General features: G+C 48.7%; 1 protein-coding gene across 3 annotated transcripts in view; it reads left to right on the forward strand.

Moving 5' to 3' along the window:
• The first annotated feature begins 1,943 nt into the window (after nt 1–1,943).
• LOC130592598 (uncharacterized) overlaps nt 1,944–14,163 on the forward strand; it is a 54,254-nt gene continuing 42,034 nt past the window's right edge. For all 3 annotated transcript variants that reach the window (XM_057397029.1, XM_057397030.1, XM_057397031.1), the window contains exon 1: nt 1,944–2,294. In XM_057397029.1, coding sequence (XP_057253012.1) covers nt 2,226–2,294 — 69 coding nt within the window. In that variant the 5' untranslated portion in view covers nt 1,944–2,225. The remainder of the gene's footprint in view (nt 2,295–14,163) is intronic.

The following is a 14,163-nucleotide window of genomic DNA, read 5'->3' on the forward strand; positions in this document are numbered from 1 at the left end:
TGCAACCTGTATGTGTGTGGAGGAGCAGCACATCTAGACCTCACAGGAAGCTTGCTTTCCAGTACATGATGCAGCAGTGTGACTTGTCATCTACTGGGAGGCCATCTAGCATGTCAAGCTTCATCCTCGGGGCAGGGATCACACAAGACAGGAGTCGCAGCAGTACGCTGCAACTCTGCTTTCTGCAAGGGTTTGCTAAATTGCTGGTTGTTGGTTATAGCAGTGTGTCCCTGTGCCTCATTCAGAGCTGCTGCTGGATGTTGTGAACCAATGGAGAGCTTGTGATCTGTCAATCAATTCCTCCTGGCATTGAGTTTGTGGAGCAGGAGAGAGGTCACAGTACTTTACCAGGGAGAGGTACAAGGTTAGCTGGGGAGGAAACTTGAGAGTGTGAGTTTCTTCTGAGCCTACTGGAACAGAGATGCTCATGGCTATGCAGTCTGAGACAACACTGGAGCAGGTGTGTACAGCCTGACCCCCAAAAGCTCCAGGTGTACCTGAAGGCGGTGTTCCTGGCTATTCTGCTTATATGGAATACAGAGCAAGAAAGAAATAGCTGCTCTGCAGGTGTCTGCTGGAATACATGCAGGTAAAGGTGGGAGGAGCAGAGTTAACACAAGGAATTACAGTATTAGTCTCTCTCACATCACAGGTGCCTCATGGGCACATGCTTTTGCCACTTGTCTTAAGCAGTACTGGCCCCAGAGCAGGTCAGGCAGCTGAGCACCACACTGCTGCTCTTTGCCTTAGTGGGGCAGTAACAGTTTGGGTACAGGGCTGTGAGGCGATGCAAGGGGGATGGCAGGTTCTGCTCTTCTCTGTTCCAGGGAGCTTTTTCAGCTTCATCTGCCCTGAGACAAAAAAAAAAATGGGCCCTGACGTGTGCCTGTCCCATTGCTTGAACCTGGAGAGTTCAGATATGGGAAAGCAGCCACATGGTGGTGGTTTATGGGTGATATTTTACAGACCATCGCGGGGAAAGCCAACGGCTCCAGCGCCAGAATAAGGAAAGAATAAAGGCTGGGGAACTGGGCTTTGTATGGAAAATAAAACCAAATCTTGTTAAGTGACATTCACTGGGGTAAGAAAATTGTAATAAGAGATTCTCAGATGTTGGGCTTAGGGATATACCGTGATTACCAGTCAGGGATCAGGAGCAGTTCTTACCTAGCATTAGGTATACTATTGCGTATCTACAGGGAGGATTTCTGCTTTCACCTGGCGTTTTACTCTTCCCCGTTGGAGGCAGGGTGTTCAGCTAGCGATCTGCTCATGTGAGCTGTCCCTGAGTTTTCTGTATTCCTGCAATAAGGAAACCAGAAGTACCTAGAACAACGCACGGTGGCTTAGAGCCCTAAGTGTGGATGGTGATTTCAATTTGGTGTGAACTGGGGGAAATCAGTTCACAGCGTGAATGCAGACTTTACAGAGCCAGGATGCTTTAACAGACGAGGTACTGCAGGCACCTCTAGGAGGGCACTGCCTGAAGAGCAGAGCTGTTTTCTGGCTCAGGCTCTACCTGCTGCACGCCTTTAAGAGAAGTTACTTTGCCACCTGGAGCCGAACCGAGGCCTTTCCTTGCGGGAAGCCGCTCTCCATCCTGCAGTCAGCGTCCCATGGGTGCTCTTCCCTCTCTCCTCACACCGTCCCTAAGGACCCACCCCAGCGGCGCCGCCGGCGGGGTCCCTTTAAGCGGAGGCCCCGCCCGTCCCGGCCCGTGCCGCCAATGGGTGCCGCGCCGTTCGTTACAAGTTGCGCGTCGCGGTGCGGGCGCGGGGCCGCGCGGCGCCCGGGGCTTCAAGCGGAGCGCGATGCGGTGCGGGGCGGTGCGGGACCCGCCGGGGGCGAGCGGAGCCCGGGGCCTCGGCCCGCAGTGAGCGCTGCCGCCCCATGCCGCCTGTCCCCTTCTGCACGCTGCCAGCTGAACCTCCCTCCTCAGCCGGGGAGGGGGCTGAACGCGGAGGAAGTTTGGTGTCTATCTGTAGGCTTTGAAAAGGGGTTCCCTCTCCCTGCCGCCGCCGAGGGCTGTAGGACGGAGTGCGGGGCGGAAGAGAGAGGGGCACAGCTGGAGCGGGCTGTCCCGAGCCTCACCTCGCCGCCGCGTACCTGGGGTGCTGGATGCGAGCTCTGCGGAGCTCCTCCGAGCGCAGCAGCGGCGGCGGCTCGGCAGATGTAAGAGGCGTGCGTGTGTACTTAACCCTTTCTTGGCTCCTCGGATTTGTACCATGCTGAAAATCCTCACCAAAAAGCTCAGGAACCAGAGTTTGAACGAAATTCAGCCTTTCCAGCTAAAGGTAAGAGCAGCCTGTTTTGTCACTGTTGGTTTTTCGTACCCCTCGTGTAACTAATAACGGGGCTTTGGGAAGCTAGTAACTTGCAGTGTTTATTATGCCAGGTCAGTTTCCTCTCAGCCAGTGTGCTATTGAGCTGGCCTAGGCTGTGTTCCTCTTACCGAAGTCCTGTTTCTTTGCTCTGAGGGTTATTCTGCACAATCCGATAGGTAATACAGAAAGGTTGATAAAGGTAGATGTATTTGTCCTTTAGAAGTATTTGCTTTTAACAGGGTTCATGTTTAACTTTTTGCCTGTCTGTCTAGTTACCTCTGTATGTGTGCAGCCTCCCAGCCCTTGCCAGGCTACAACCCCACTGTGCCAGGTACTATACAAACATGGTTTGCCTAAAATGCCTTTTGGCTCATTATTTGCATTTCTCTCTTCTGGCCCTAAAGGACAGATTCTGAGCTGGAGTTTACAGGCCGGCACACTGCACTGACCCCTGGCTTTCTGCACTCTGCTTACATCCTTTCTTAGTGCTCAAAAGAAAAATGAGGATCACAAATTCAGGATAAGGAATATCTAAGCCTTTCCTACCAAATGCAAGGAGGAATTTTTGAGCCATATGCAATGGGATAAAATGGAGTCCTGGGGAGTGAGTTACAAAAAAATACCAGATCCTGACTTGGCAGAAGTGTTGTGAACTCGGGGATACCCCCTGTAATCAGCAGAGCTGCTCTGGATTGGCATCAGTACTGTGGGAAGTGCAGTGTCTGGCCACAAATCAAAGAAGGGATCTGGGGAAAGTAGCAGCCCTTGTTGCGTGAGTTGGGGGCTGGGGATTCCTATACCAGGCTCTAGTGGTCTTTTGTATGTGTTGCACAGGGCGGATTGCTGTGTGGCTGCACTTCTGCACATTCACTGGACTGGCTGATGGAAACTTGGTTAGAAACAGTGCTGATGCTTCCTCAAAGTTTGCTGTGACTGTGAACTTCTTCCGTTGGGGAGTGCACGTTCTATGGTTCTTGGAGGAGGCAGGATTAGACTTTATTTTTGGAAATAAAGCCTGCGCTTTAGGCTGTAGTGGACCTATTCAGTGCAGTGAATCTCTGCAGAGACTGGGGGGGATTTCTCTTGAACACTGTGATTCACGGCCTTGTTTGTCTCTTGGAACCTTAGGCTGAGAAACCAGAAGAATCTTTGGAAAGAGCTCTGGGGGTGTATACAGCCCTAAGGATGCTTGGAGGCATGCAGGAAGACCTGCAGGAGTGGGTATCTGCAGCCATTTTGTCCATACTGGTGCCAGGGGTTTGTGCTGCAAACAGGTTGTCTGCATTTTTGCTGGCTCAATAGAGAACAGAGGTTTAATCTTGCACTGGTTCTTGCAAGGCTGATGCACAGAGCATCAGAGGTATCATTGCGACCTGCTCTGGGGAGTGGTACAATGGCTGGTATACATGTGTATGGGCAGAAAGCCAGACTTTCAGACTCTGGGTTTATGTATGGTTTGTGGGCCTTTGGGGATCTTGTGCAGCTGCTTGGTCTTGGTGGAGCCTTGTGTCAGCATCTATAATCACTTTACATTAACACCGTGCAGTGCTCTATCTTAGGCACTGGGCCAGATCTCCTTGCAGGTGTGGGCAGTGGGTAGGTGTCACAAGCAGCAAGTGCTGTGGGAGCTTCCCATGGCTCGCTGCATGGGCCTTCTGACAAGGCCAGGTGTCCTGTACCTTCTCCCTCTATTGCCCTCAGATAGCATGGACCCCACTTCTGCCTTCTCAACTTCCTCATGCCGGTCTGTGTTTCTACAGGTTTATGTACTTGCTGGCACGTGTTACGTGCATTATTTAAAAGGCTCAGTTTGTTGTCTTGAAACCTAGTGAAAAGTTAGGTGTGAGCATAAAATCAGGTCTATAGTAGTGTAAGTGGAGAATGAGCATCTAGTTTGGGTAGAATAAAAACTGCTCTGCATCCACCACCCAAACCAAGAGCTTCAAGAACAGTGTGCTTAGCTGCTCTTCTCCTTCATTACACATTTGCTTTTCTACTTTATGACCTTTGTTGGAAGTTCCCGAATTCAAGGAAAAGCAAGCTGCTGTTTTGTTTCCAGCTTGCAACAGTATTACCATGAGGCAAAGTCCCAGGAGACTGTCCTTGGATAAAATGTCAACTCATTCTTGTAAGCTTAGGAGATTTGACCAGCCTTGGATTGTCAGCCAAGCTTTGGAAATCTTTTCAGGATGAAATCTCTGCCCACTCTAAGGGCTTCACTTTGGTACCATGTGTGCTGAACAGGTTTAATGTTGCTGTGACCGGTCTTCCTAGTCTTCCCCTCCTTGGAGGAGCTGAGAGGCTGCGTTGCCTCCTGTAAGTGAAACGAGGAAATACACAAGGTTTGGGTGTTGATACAATGAACTTTTCTTTTCGTTCCCTATTAAAGTCGGCCTTTAGGCAGTTGACAGCTAACAATGCTCAGAGGGCTTTGACTCAAGAGGCCTGATGATTGGTGTTGCTGAGGTTAGTGTCTCTTTTATTGCCCTTTCACCAGAAGTCACCATAAGGGGAAGGGAGGGATTGACAGACTGATGTTTCACCTGCTGTTGGGTTAGTGCTGCCGGCAGTTTGTGGTAGGGGTGGCTGGGCTGTGAACTGTGGTAGTTAGGGTTCAAATCTGAACCCTTGGAAGTCAGGTCCTGCTGACCTTGCTGCCTGCCCACTGGGCACTTGCACCACTGTAGCAGAGGTGGGTAAGTGGCAGCATGTCTGTTCCTGAGCTGTTACGGTTCATAGTCCAGCCAAGTGGCTTAGAGTCCTTCAGCTGCTGTGGCTAAAGCATGAATTGTTATAGAACAGTTTGGGTTGGAAGGGACCTTAGAGCTCATCTAGTTCCAGCCCCCTACCATGGGCAGTGACACTTTCCACTAGACCAGGTTGCTGTCCAGCGTGGCCTTCAGAACTGCCAGAGTTGGAGCAGCCACAGCTTCTTGTGGCAACCTGTGCCAGTGTCTTTCCACCCTCACAGGAAAGAACTTCCTAATACCTAAATCTCCCCTCTGTCAGTTTAAAGCCATTGCCCCTTGTCTTATCCCTACAGGCCCTGTAAAAAGTCCCTTTCAAAATATCTTGTAGGTCCCTTTAGCCCCTGGAAGCTGCTCTAAGGTCTCCTCAGAGCCTCCTCTTCTCCAGGCTGAACAAGCCCAACTCTCTCAGCCTGTTTCCATAGGAGAGGTGCTCCATCCTTCTGATCTTTTGTGGCCTCCTCTGGACTTGCTCGAGCAGGTCCACATCCCTCTTGTCTTGTTGCCCCCAGAGCTTAACACAGTACTGTAGGTGAGGTCTCAGGAGAGTGAAGTACAGGGGGAGAATCACCTCCCTTGACCTGCTGGTCACGCTGCTTTTGATGCAGCCCAGGATACGGTTGGTTTCTGGGCTGTGAGCACACACTGCCAGGTCATTTTGAGCTTCTTGCCAACCAGCACCTCCAAGTCCTTCTCCCCAGGGCTGCTCAATCCATTCTCCTCCCAGCCTGTATTTGTGCTTGGGATTGTCCCAGCCAAGATGCAGGATCTTGTACTTGGCCTTGTTGAACTTCGTTTGGTTTGCACTGGCCCTCCTCTCCTGCCAGGCCTGTCCAGGTCCCTCTGGATGGCTGTGTGTTGACCGCAACACACAGCTTGATGTAGTCAGTGAACTTGCTCGGGGTGCATTGCTGTTGAGTACCGAGTCCTTAAGGAGTATTCTCCTCTGACACAGTAAGCTTTCTACTAATGAAATGTCTTGTTCATCCCTGCACCTTGGGTTAGGGTTTTCTCATACAAATGCGTTTCTTCCAAATCCCTCTTCAGCTCTTGTGCCCTTGCACATTTGTGTAGTAGCTAAAGTGTAGGCGTCTATTTTCTAAGCTTTGCTTGCAAGCAGGCTCCTTGGGGCAGGGAGCATCTCGTTGGAACAAGTCTGTGCATTGCCAGTCAAACTAAGCCCTTAATTTGTGGCCCTAGGTGTTATCAGAATGAAGTACTTGGATTGTGGGGTGTTAAAAAAGTAGCTGGCTGGAACATGCAGCTGAAGAAAACTGAGCACTTTAAGGGTGGCAATTCCATTCCAACTTTGCTGTCGACACAGACAGCTTTGGAGGTGATACAATTGATGTTCTAATCCAGAAAAGCTGTTAAATTGCTTATGTGCTTAGCATGTTGCTTTTTGTCCTGGGCAGAGGTGAGACAGACATGTTTGTCATTTCGTTAATGTTCATCAATGAAATGAAGTCATAGGTGAGTCTGTTCTGGTGACATGGGAACTGTGGGTGACATGGAACATGGGTGTCTGTTGCACCAGGGGATTGTGGATGAGGCGTTAACAAAGCTCTGCGCGCATGTGTGCGTGCACAGCACTGGGGACCAGCAAGTCATGTTGGTTATTCTCTACTGGCACCTGTATCTGGAATCAGCTGCAAGACTCCAGTCTGGCCAGCCTGGGAATCATCCTGATCCTTCCTATATGAAAGGGTTTGCTTGGCTGTGGAAAGTGAACATCAGGCTTTTGCAGGCAGTGACTTGAGTCACTGTCCTGGTGGCAGCTGGTTATTCTGCAGAGCCAGGAGCGTGTGATTCAAGTTTTTTTCCTCCTCAGACCAAAGGAAGAGTGAAGTAGAGTCATTATTCTTGGTGCACAGTGGGTGTGCTTTCAAAGATCTGTGTAAGGGCTCATGCTTCGTATGAATGAGGACAGATTAATTTCCTTCTTTCTTTGGGCTGATTGCTTGTCACGTGCTCAGCCAGCCTCTGCTCTTCAGGCTTGCTGAAGACAGGCTGGCGCAGTGAAAATGTACCTTTGTCTGTCTCCTGTGGTGTATGAAGGTTTTGTCTCCTTCACGGGTTTTTCAGCACATCTCACCAAACAGGTTCATTCCTCCAGCTTTGCTTTTCCTCCTGTTAGCACCCGGTAACGTTAGAGCCTTCTGGTTTGTCTTGCTTTGCTCAGGAGGGACACAAGCACTTGCATAAACGTGTGTAAGTACAGTTTTGGCTATTGGAGTATCTGTGAATATGCCTAAAGTTAGGCTTGTGGTATTTTGAACTAGAATTATGTTAATGAGTTAGAAATGCTGTGATAGACCCTTAGCCAAGGGAAAGGATAGGAAAGGCAATCCCAGCCACTCAGAAACCTTGAGTTTTTGAGATTAATGCCTGAGGCATTGTAAAATAATAAGTTGGCAAATCTTTCTACTTGGCTTCTAATGTCTTAATCCTTAGGGGTTGTCATCTTTCCTGTGCTGACATCCAGTGCTGATAACCTCCTGTAATGACTTAATTCCAGAGAGCTGGACTTTAGACAAATTGCAGATATTGCAGATACAGCATAACAGGCAGTTCACTGATGCTGGGATAGGTCAGTGGACATCCTCTCAGCTGCCTTCTCTCTGACTGATAGGAAAGTATGGGCTAAATTAAAAGAAGAAAAAACCTACTCACCAGTGTAATGAGGAAATGTCATTAGTTTTTCTTCTATTTCTAAATTCTTGATTTTTACTTGAATGCAAAATGAATTCTGAAGAGGTAATACTGTGTATTGAACTTTTGCATGAAGTTAAACAGATAAATCCATTCCGCTTTGCTGGACTTTGCGCTTAATTTCCTGCTGTCATGCACTGTCTTATAATTCCTGAATTTATGTTGCACTATTTGGGATGCTAGAAGTTTTCCTCATCAGGAAAACAGCTTATAGCTTAAGTGAAAATAGAAAGCAGACCCAGGTCATAACTTACTTTAATTATGTCTTGCAGAACAGTGAGTTCACCTTTTTTAAACTAAAAGGCAAGGCTTGCATCCTCTGAGGACATCTCTGAGGAGCGGTGGGTGGCAGGGCCAGTCTGGCCAGCTCCTTTGGCTGTTTCTCAAGCATGCTGGGGCTACAAAAGTGTTGTTGGGATGCCTCAGTATGGGAATCGGGGGCTGTATTCCCTTTTCAGTGAGAAATACACTACCACCCACAGTGTAGGCAGTGTCAACCTCTCCTACCCCCATGCATTTCTGTAGCCCCTGTTCTCCTGTTCAGTGGGACTCGGGTTGCCTGGTGACCCAACTCTTCCTAGCAACCAGCATCACAGGTATGTGTGCACTCAGGGCTGTTTTCTCTGCAGTAACTGTTGTACGTGGCCGTGGGCAGAGCCTGTTTGTCCTCTTGCCATCGTTGACCAGCAGAGTAAGCCAGCTAAGCTGTTTTTGAATAGGCACCAGTACCACCCACAACTACTCAGCATGAACCACCCAGGCAAGGATTTAGAGAAAAGCCAATTAGTTCTGACCTTTATCTGCACAGAAAGGATTCCCTGCGTGGTGCAAACTCTGCTCTGACCCAGGCCTAAAAGTCAATGTAAAGGACATATGGCCCAGTGTGACCTTGCAGAGCTGTCTCCATCCTACTCTGGACACAGGCCTGCTCAAGCTGTGGGAACATGGCACACAGATGAAGCACAGTTCAAAAAAGGCTTCTTCCGGACCAACTGGGTGAGCCTGGGCATTTCTCCCCTCTCTTGCTGTGTTCTTGCTTTTCAGACTCATTATCCCTGCCATGGACTGGTCTGTTTGAACATTGACCTGGCCTCCACATGTACCTCAGTATATACAGCATTATGAATCGTTCAGTTGTTGTAGGACAGGCGTTTTGAGGCTGGAGCATCTCAGGAGCTGGCTGAGGCAGTGGGAGTGGATCTTGCATGGTAAGAAGTCTCTCTTCCTCCTCCTTAAATTACTGCAGCACACCAAGTCCTTGGCCAGGTGAATGTCTGCTGTTCTCTCTGAGACACCCCTAGCAGAACGGGAATGCTACAACAAAATACATCATGTGAAGAGCTCATCTGGTTGCCTCCATAGTCTAGCCTTTATGGAGTGTGAAATACTGTGGACACTTAGGAAAGCTTCCTCGTGGGCCTGCTTGTGGGAAAGTATCTTGCTTGGAAGGTTTACGTCAAAGCTGTCACATAGCTGCACCTACAGTAATCCAGATCCTGGGTCTTCCTTAGCTGTTGCGGGTTAGCATGGCAGGAGCTAAGAGCCTGAGTAAGGTTATGTGAGTGACTATCAGCCTTGCAAGCAGCTGGTGTAGGCAGTCTGTTTTCAGCCCTCTCCTCCCCCAGCACTCTTGGCTCACCATCCAGGCTCACTGTAGAGATGAAGTCCTGCTGCAGAGCCCTTTCAGCTTGCCAAGGTTTGAGCTGTGGTGCTGAGAACAGAAGTCAGTGCTTGTGCCCCACTGGCACGCACCTTCTAAATGAGTGCTGTCAGCGAGATGTGGTGGAACCTGGGGAGGTGTCCCTCAGGCATGGTAGTCTATGAGGCTATGGATTGGCTTCCTCAGATGAGCTGCCTTGTGTGGGACTGGCATGACAACATGGGTAGGTTGGTCGTTGTACCCAGTGAACTCACCTCAGGAAAGCCCTTTACAGCTTTGCCTGGGATCACCTCTTGGCCCTTGTTCCAGCATCAGCCCGTATGAGAAGACCTAAGAGTTCAGGACTAGAAGTACCTTCTGAGGAAAAGAGGCAACTAGTGCCTAAGCCTAGGTAGCCTAAGGAGGTCTTTATGTGTACCATTTCAGGGATGGGTTGACCTGAGGCTTGTTGCCTGACTGCAAGGCAGGTCCTTATCTGAGTTTAGGTTTCTGAAAGGGCAGGAGATTCCTGCATGAAGTACTCCCAAATACCTTAATATTCATTAATGTCCACAATGAGAGTAGGCAGACCTTGGTTTCTGACACTTCTAGGGAACACAGTATTGACTGGTCTTGGTTAGCTGATTGGTTGACTAGGTTACATCCCTGGTTTTCAGCCACTGATTGCAAGCTGATCACAGAATCCAAGTTGCTGATGGCATACAGATCCCATTCCCTCGCACTCATTTTGTCCAGAAATCTGCCTTATTTTACTCCTTCCTAATGGGCCCACATTGTTTCCATGGTGCAGGCTATTTTCTAACTGATGTCCTTCTTGGCATCAGAGGCCATAATCTGCCAAGCTCTATATGGGCGTAAGATGAGAAGAAACTTTTCTTTGGTTGAAGAGGGAATTTCCCATCCTGCCGAAAGGTGCCAGACAGGCATCTAGATCCATCCTCCAGTGTGCTGAGAGTGTGTCTGGATGTAAGCTGGGAAAATACAAAATAACCCTTCCATATCCTGTCACCCAGTTGCTACACACAAGCCAAGTGGTTGTTCCAGCCGGTTGTCTGCACCCAGACTGGTTTGTGTGGGGGTTCCTTTTTTCATTTCTATTCCTAGGACTTGGTTATTCCAAAGAAATAAAAGTTCTTTGGCCAAAGGCCCTTTAACAGGGGAGAACAGTGCTATTTGGTGAAATAATCTAGAGGCTTAAAAAATCAGCAGCTTCTGTGTATACATTTTTGTTCATAGAAACCCTTTATCCCGGCTTGGACAAAACAGGTCACTCTTGGGAAACCCCTCAGTGGTATTCTGCAATGCAACTTTTCCTTTCATGTTCCTGAAATGGTACATGGGGGTGCTGATTTTTGTGGTGCTTGGGCACTGGCTCAGTAGCTGTGGCGAGTTGGATCTGTAAGAACACCTTTGTGTTTTGCGGTCATTCCCTTGTTGTGACATTGCAAGTCAATGCATGTGCTGCACGGCCTGCTTGCATGAATGGGGCTTGAGAGCATCCATCCTGTCGTAGACCCATAGTCTGTTTCCCCTGGTATCCTATCTCCTGCAGGCACCAGAAATGGGCACGTAGGGGGGACCATGAGAACAGCACATATTTTGGTCTGTGAGACTTCTCAGGAAGAGCTGCTGTCTGTACATTAGTAGCCCAATGAACTTCTTTTACGCAAACCTGTCCACTTCCCCCCACCAAATGTCTGCATCCAGACCAGCTTGTGGCAAAAAATATCACACCATTACCTCCGTGTTGCTGAAGGATCCCCATTGTTTGCTTAGGCCTTACCTCTTTACTGATTTAATTTCATGGAGGAGACAGTAAACACTCAAATTCTTTCTTTGTGTCGCTCATCTCTAGCCCATCCCTCATGTGCGGGGTGAAGAGACCACCACTTTGGCCAGATTGTCCGAACTAGGAACCACTTGGAATCCCACAAGGAGAGGATTTGGTGCTGCAAGAGCTACTGCAAGCTCTTACATAGTTCTAACTCTTACTTTAAAAGATGCCTGATGGGATGATTCAAAGATCTGCTCTTGAAGGGTTATCCTGCATTACTGCCTTGCTCCATGCTAAAATGCAAGTTTGATGTCAATCCACAGAGGTGAAACAGCTCCTGTCTGCTTGTACTCAGAAGGGTTAATGTGGGATTTTTAGAGGAGGAGAAGCCTGAAATGTCTCATGTGCTCCAAATGCATTTTCCAGCCTGACTGTAAGGCATTGTTCCTTGTGTTTGCAAATCTGGCTAATGTAGTTCTCTGTGGCTGAGCAGAGGTGAGTGTTGAGTGAGGTCTCCCAACACCGACAGCTTCTCCTCAGCTAATGAGGTATCTTGGGGCGATGGCAGTTGCCCTTTCTGGGCCTTTTGAGAAGGGAATGGAACAACCATTACCAGATGTGCTGTTTATGGCAGCTGCTGCCAGCTCTACCACCCTGGTGGAGGGGACCCATGCAGTGCTGGGGACTCGCTGTGAACCGTCAGAGAAGCTGGTCTGTGCGAAGGCATCTCTTCTCATCACAGCAATGTAATAACTGAGTTATGCCAGTGGGGAGGGCGCGTATTTAAATCCCCATGGCCAAAGCAGGAATGGTTGGCACTGGTGAGCATCCATCTCCCATTCTCCCCTCTCAGTACATGTGTTACAGATAAAATTAGCTATGCTATAGGTGCCTCTCCAGTTCTAGGTGTCCCTTGTACTGTCTTCCCCTTATGTCTGCAAGGGTTGTCAGCCTGTGACAAATAGTGCTGCTTTTAATCTGACTGTGTTTGGAGCTGGGGTTCAGCAGCAAATGGGCTATAAATTACAGTTGGAGCTAAACTGCTGTATCTTAATGCAGGTTGGACGAGGCCCCATAATGAAGGTCTTTAATCCTTCAGGCTCCTTCTTGTCTTTCTGGACTGCTGTGCTTTGTGGTGTCAACACTGCTGAGTAACGCTGCTCCTGCAGAGTGCGAGCCAGGGGAATGCCAGGGCTCCATGCTGTGAGCTGTCAGAACAGTTGACCTCCTTTGCAAAGGGATCTCTTTGCAGCACAACTGTTTTGTAGGTCACTGCTTCTTTCTGATGGGTGTTTCCCAACATTTTACACTGTTTTTCTTGCTGATTCCTTTCTGGATGTATGTAAAATGCTATCTCCCCGCACAGGATGAGTAAGTTAACAGGTGAACGTTACTGTTCCAAGAATCTCTGCTGTGTAGAACCGAGTGTGTTCTAGTCTCTTTGCAAACACTGTCTTTTGGATGTTTATCTTGAATGGAATTAAAAAGGATGATTTTGGTTTTGCTCTTCTAACAGTATTTGCCCAGAGCTTTTGAGAACAGAGCCAGGGTGGATGTAGAAGTGTTGGCTGTAAGCATCAGCTGCATTCAGTTCCCTGGGATCAGAGAACATCAGACGTCTGTTGTTTCTGGTTGACTATGCAGTCCACATGTCCACGCACCATAGGATTACTGGTGCTGTGTACCATACTGATCTGGAGTGATGTTGAAGCATTGGGATTTGCTGGTTGTTTGGGTTTGTGCGTGCTTTAATTTGTTATTTTTTACTTTGGGAAAGCCCCCTGTGTGCTCATCTTTAGTCTCATCTCAGCTTTGCCCTGCGAAGAGCAAGGGGAAGTCTAGAAGAGGAGGCTTGATGCAGATTGACTGCTGCAGGAGAACTAATATGGAGCAGACAAGAGAGTACAAGGAGCCCAGCTTGCTCTGTGGGTTTGGCCTGTTTCTTGGTACCCCTTCACAGTGCTGGAGCCAGCCCCACTGCAGCTGCCTCTGTAATGAGTCCTCTTCTGCACCCCACTTCCAAGTGGGGATTCCCAAGCCTAAGCCAGTGCCCTTGTCGCCTCTGTACTTCTGGTCAGATTTGGCCACAGTTATAACTTTTTTGCAGGACCTGTAGAGAGTAGCTAAACATAATCTTGCCATGTGAACTAGGCTGAAAACACGCATATTTGTTCTTGGAATTGCAGAAGCATGAGGAAGAGGATTTAAAACAGCAAGAGGACCACAAATGCACCTCCTCCTGCCCATCGCTCACGTCCTCACTGTTGTGTGTAAGCATAGTGCTTTCCTCTCAAGGTCTAGGTAATCCAACTGAAACCCATGCTTCTGGAAACCAAGTTCAGCAGTTGTTCCTCAGACCAGAGGCTCAGTTTCTATGTTCTCTGCTTAATGACTCCCACCAGTTGCACCCTGATTGTTGCCAGTCCCCATGTTTGCCTGTGTTTGTGTAAGGCAAGCATTCAACAGAAATGACATTTATATTGGTAACACATTGTGGGCTCTGCTGCCTGGAGTGACCCTCTGCTTCTCAAATCTGTGAGACCACTGATGGTTAAGTGGGCTCTGGGCCCGTGCAGAAGCTGATGTGTCTGACTAAATGTGCAGCCTTCCTACAAAACCATGAATTTTGCTGTTTTCAGCATAGAGCAAGCCTGGGAAACGAGGACCTTGGGGTGCAGTGTCCCACTGGCCTGTTCTGCTTTCAGGACTCAGCCAGACAGCTCCTCTGTCAAGCAGGACAGGTTATGAACCATGGGTTTGAATTGTAACCATTTGCAAGGAAATGGGAAAAGGTGTTTGAAGGCAGAGCTGCTATGAAAATTAAAAAGGAAAATAATAGTAACAATGGAAAGAGACTTTAGAAAGTGTTTCCAGAGACTGTTCTGGCTGGAAGTTTAGCTGTTGAAGGACCCCATATCTAGTCTGGGTAGTCATATCTCACGGATA

Source organism: Pezoporus wallicus, unplaced genomic scaffold (assembly GCF_028554395.1).
Source record: "Pezoporus wallicus isolate ANWC-B61680 ecotype Strahan unplaced genomic scaffold, APGP_CSIRO_Pwel_v1 contig_14703, whole genome shotgun sequence".
NCBI lineage: Eukaryota > Metazoa > Chordata > Aves > Psittaciformes > Psittacidae > Pezoporus > Pezoporus wallicus.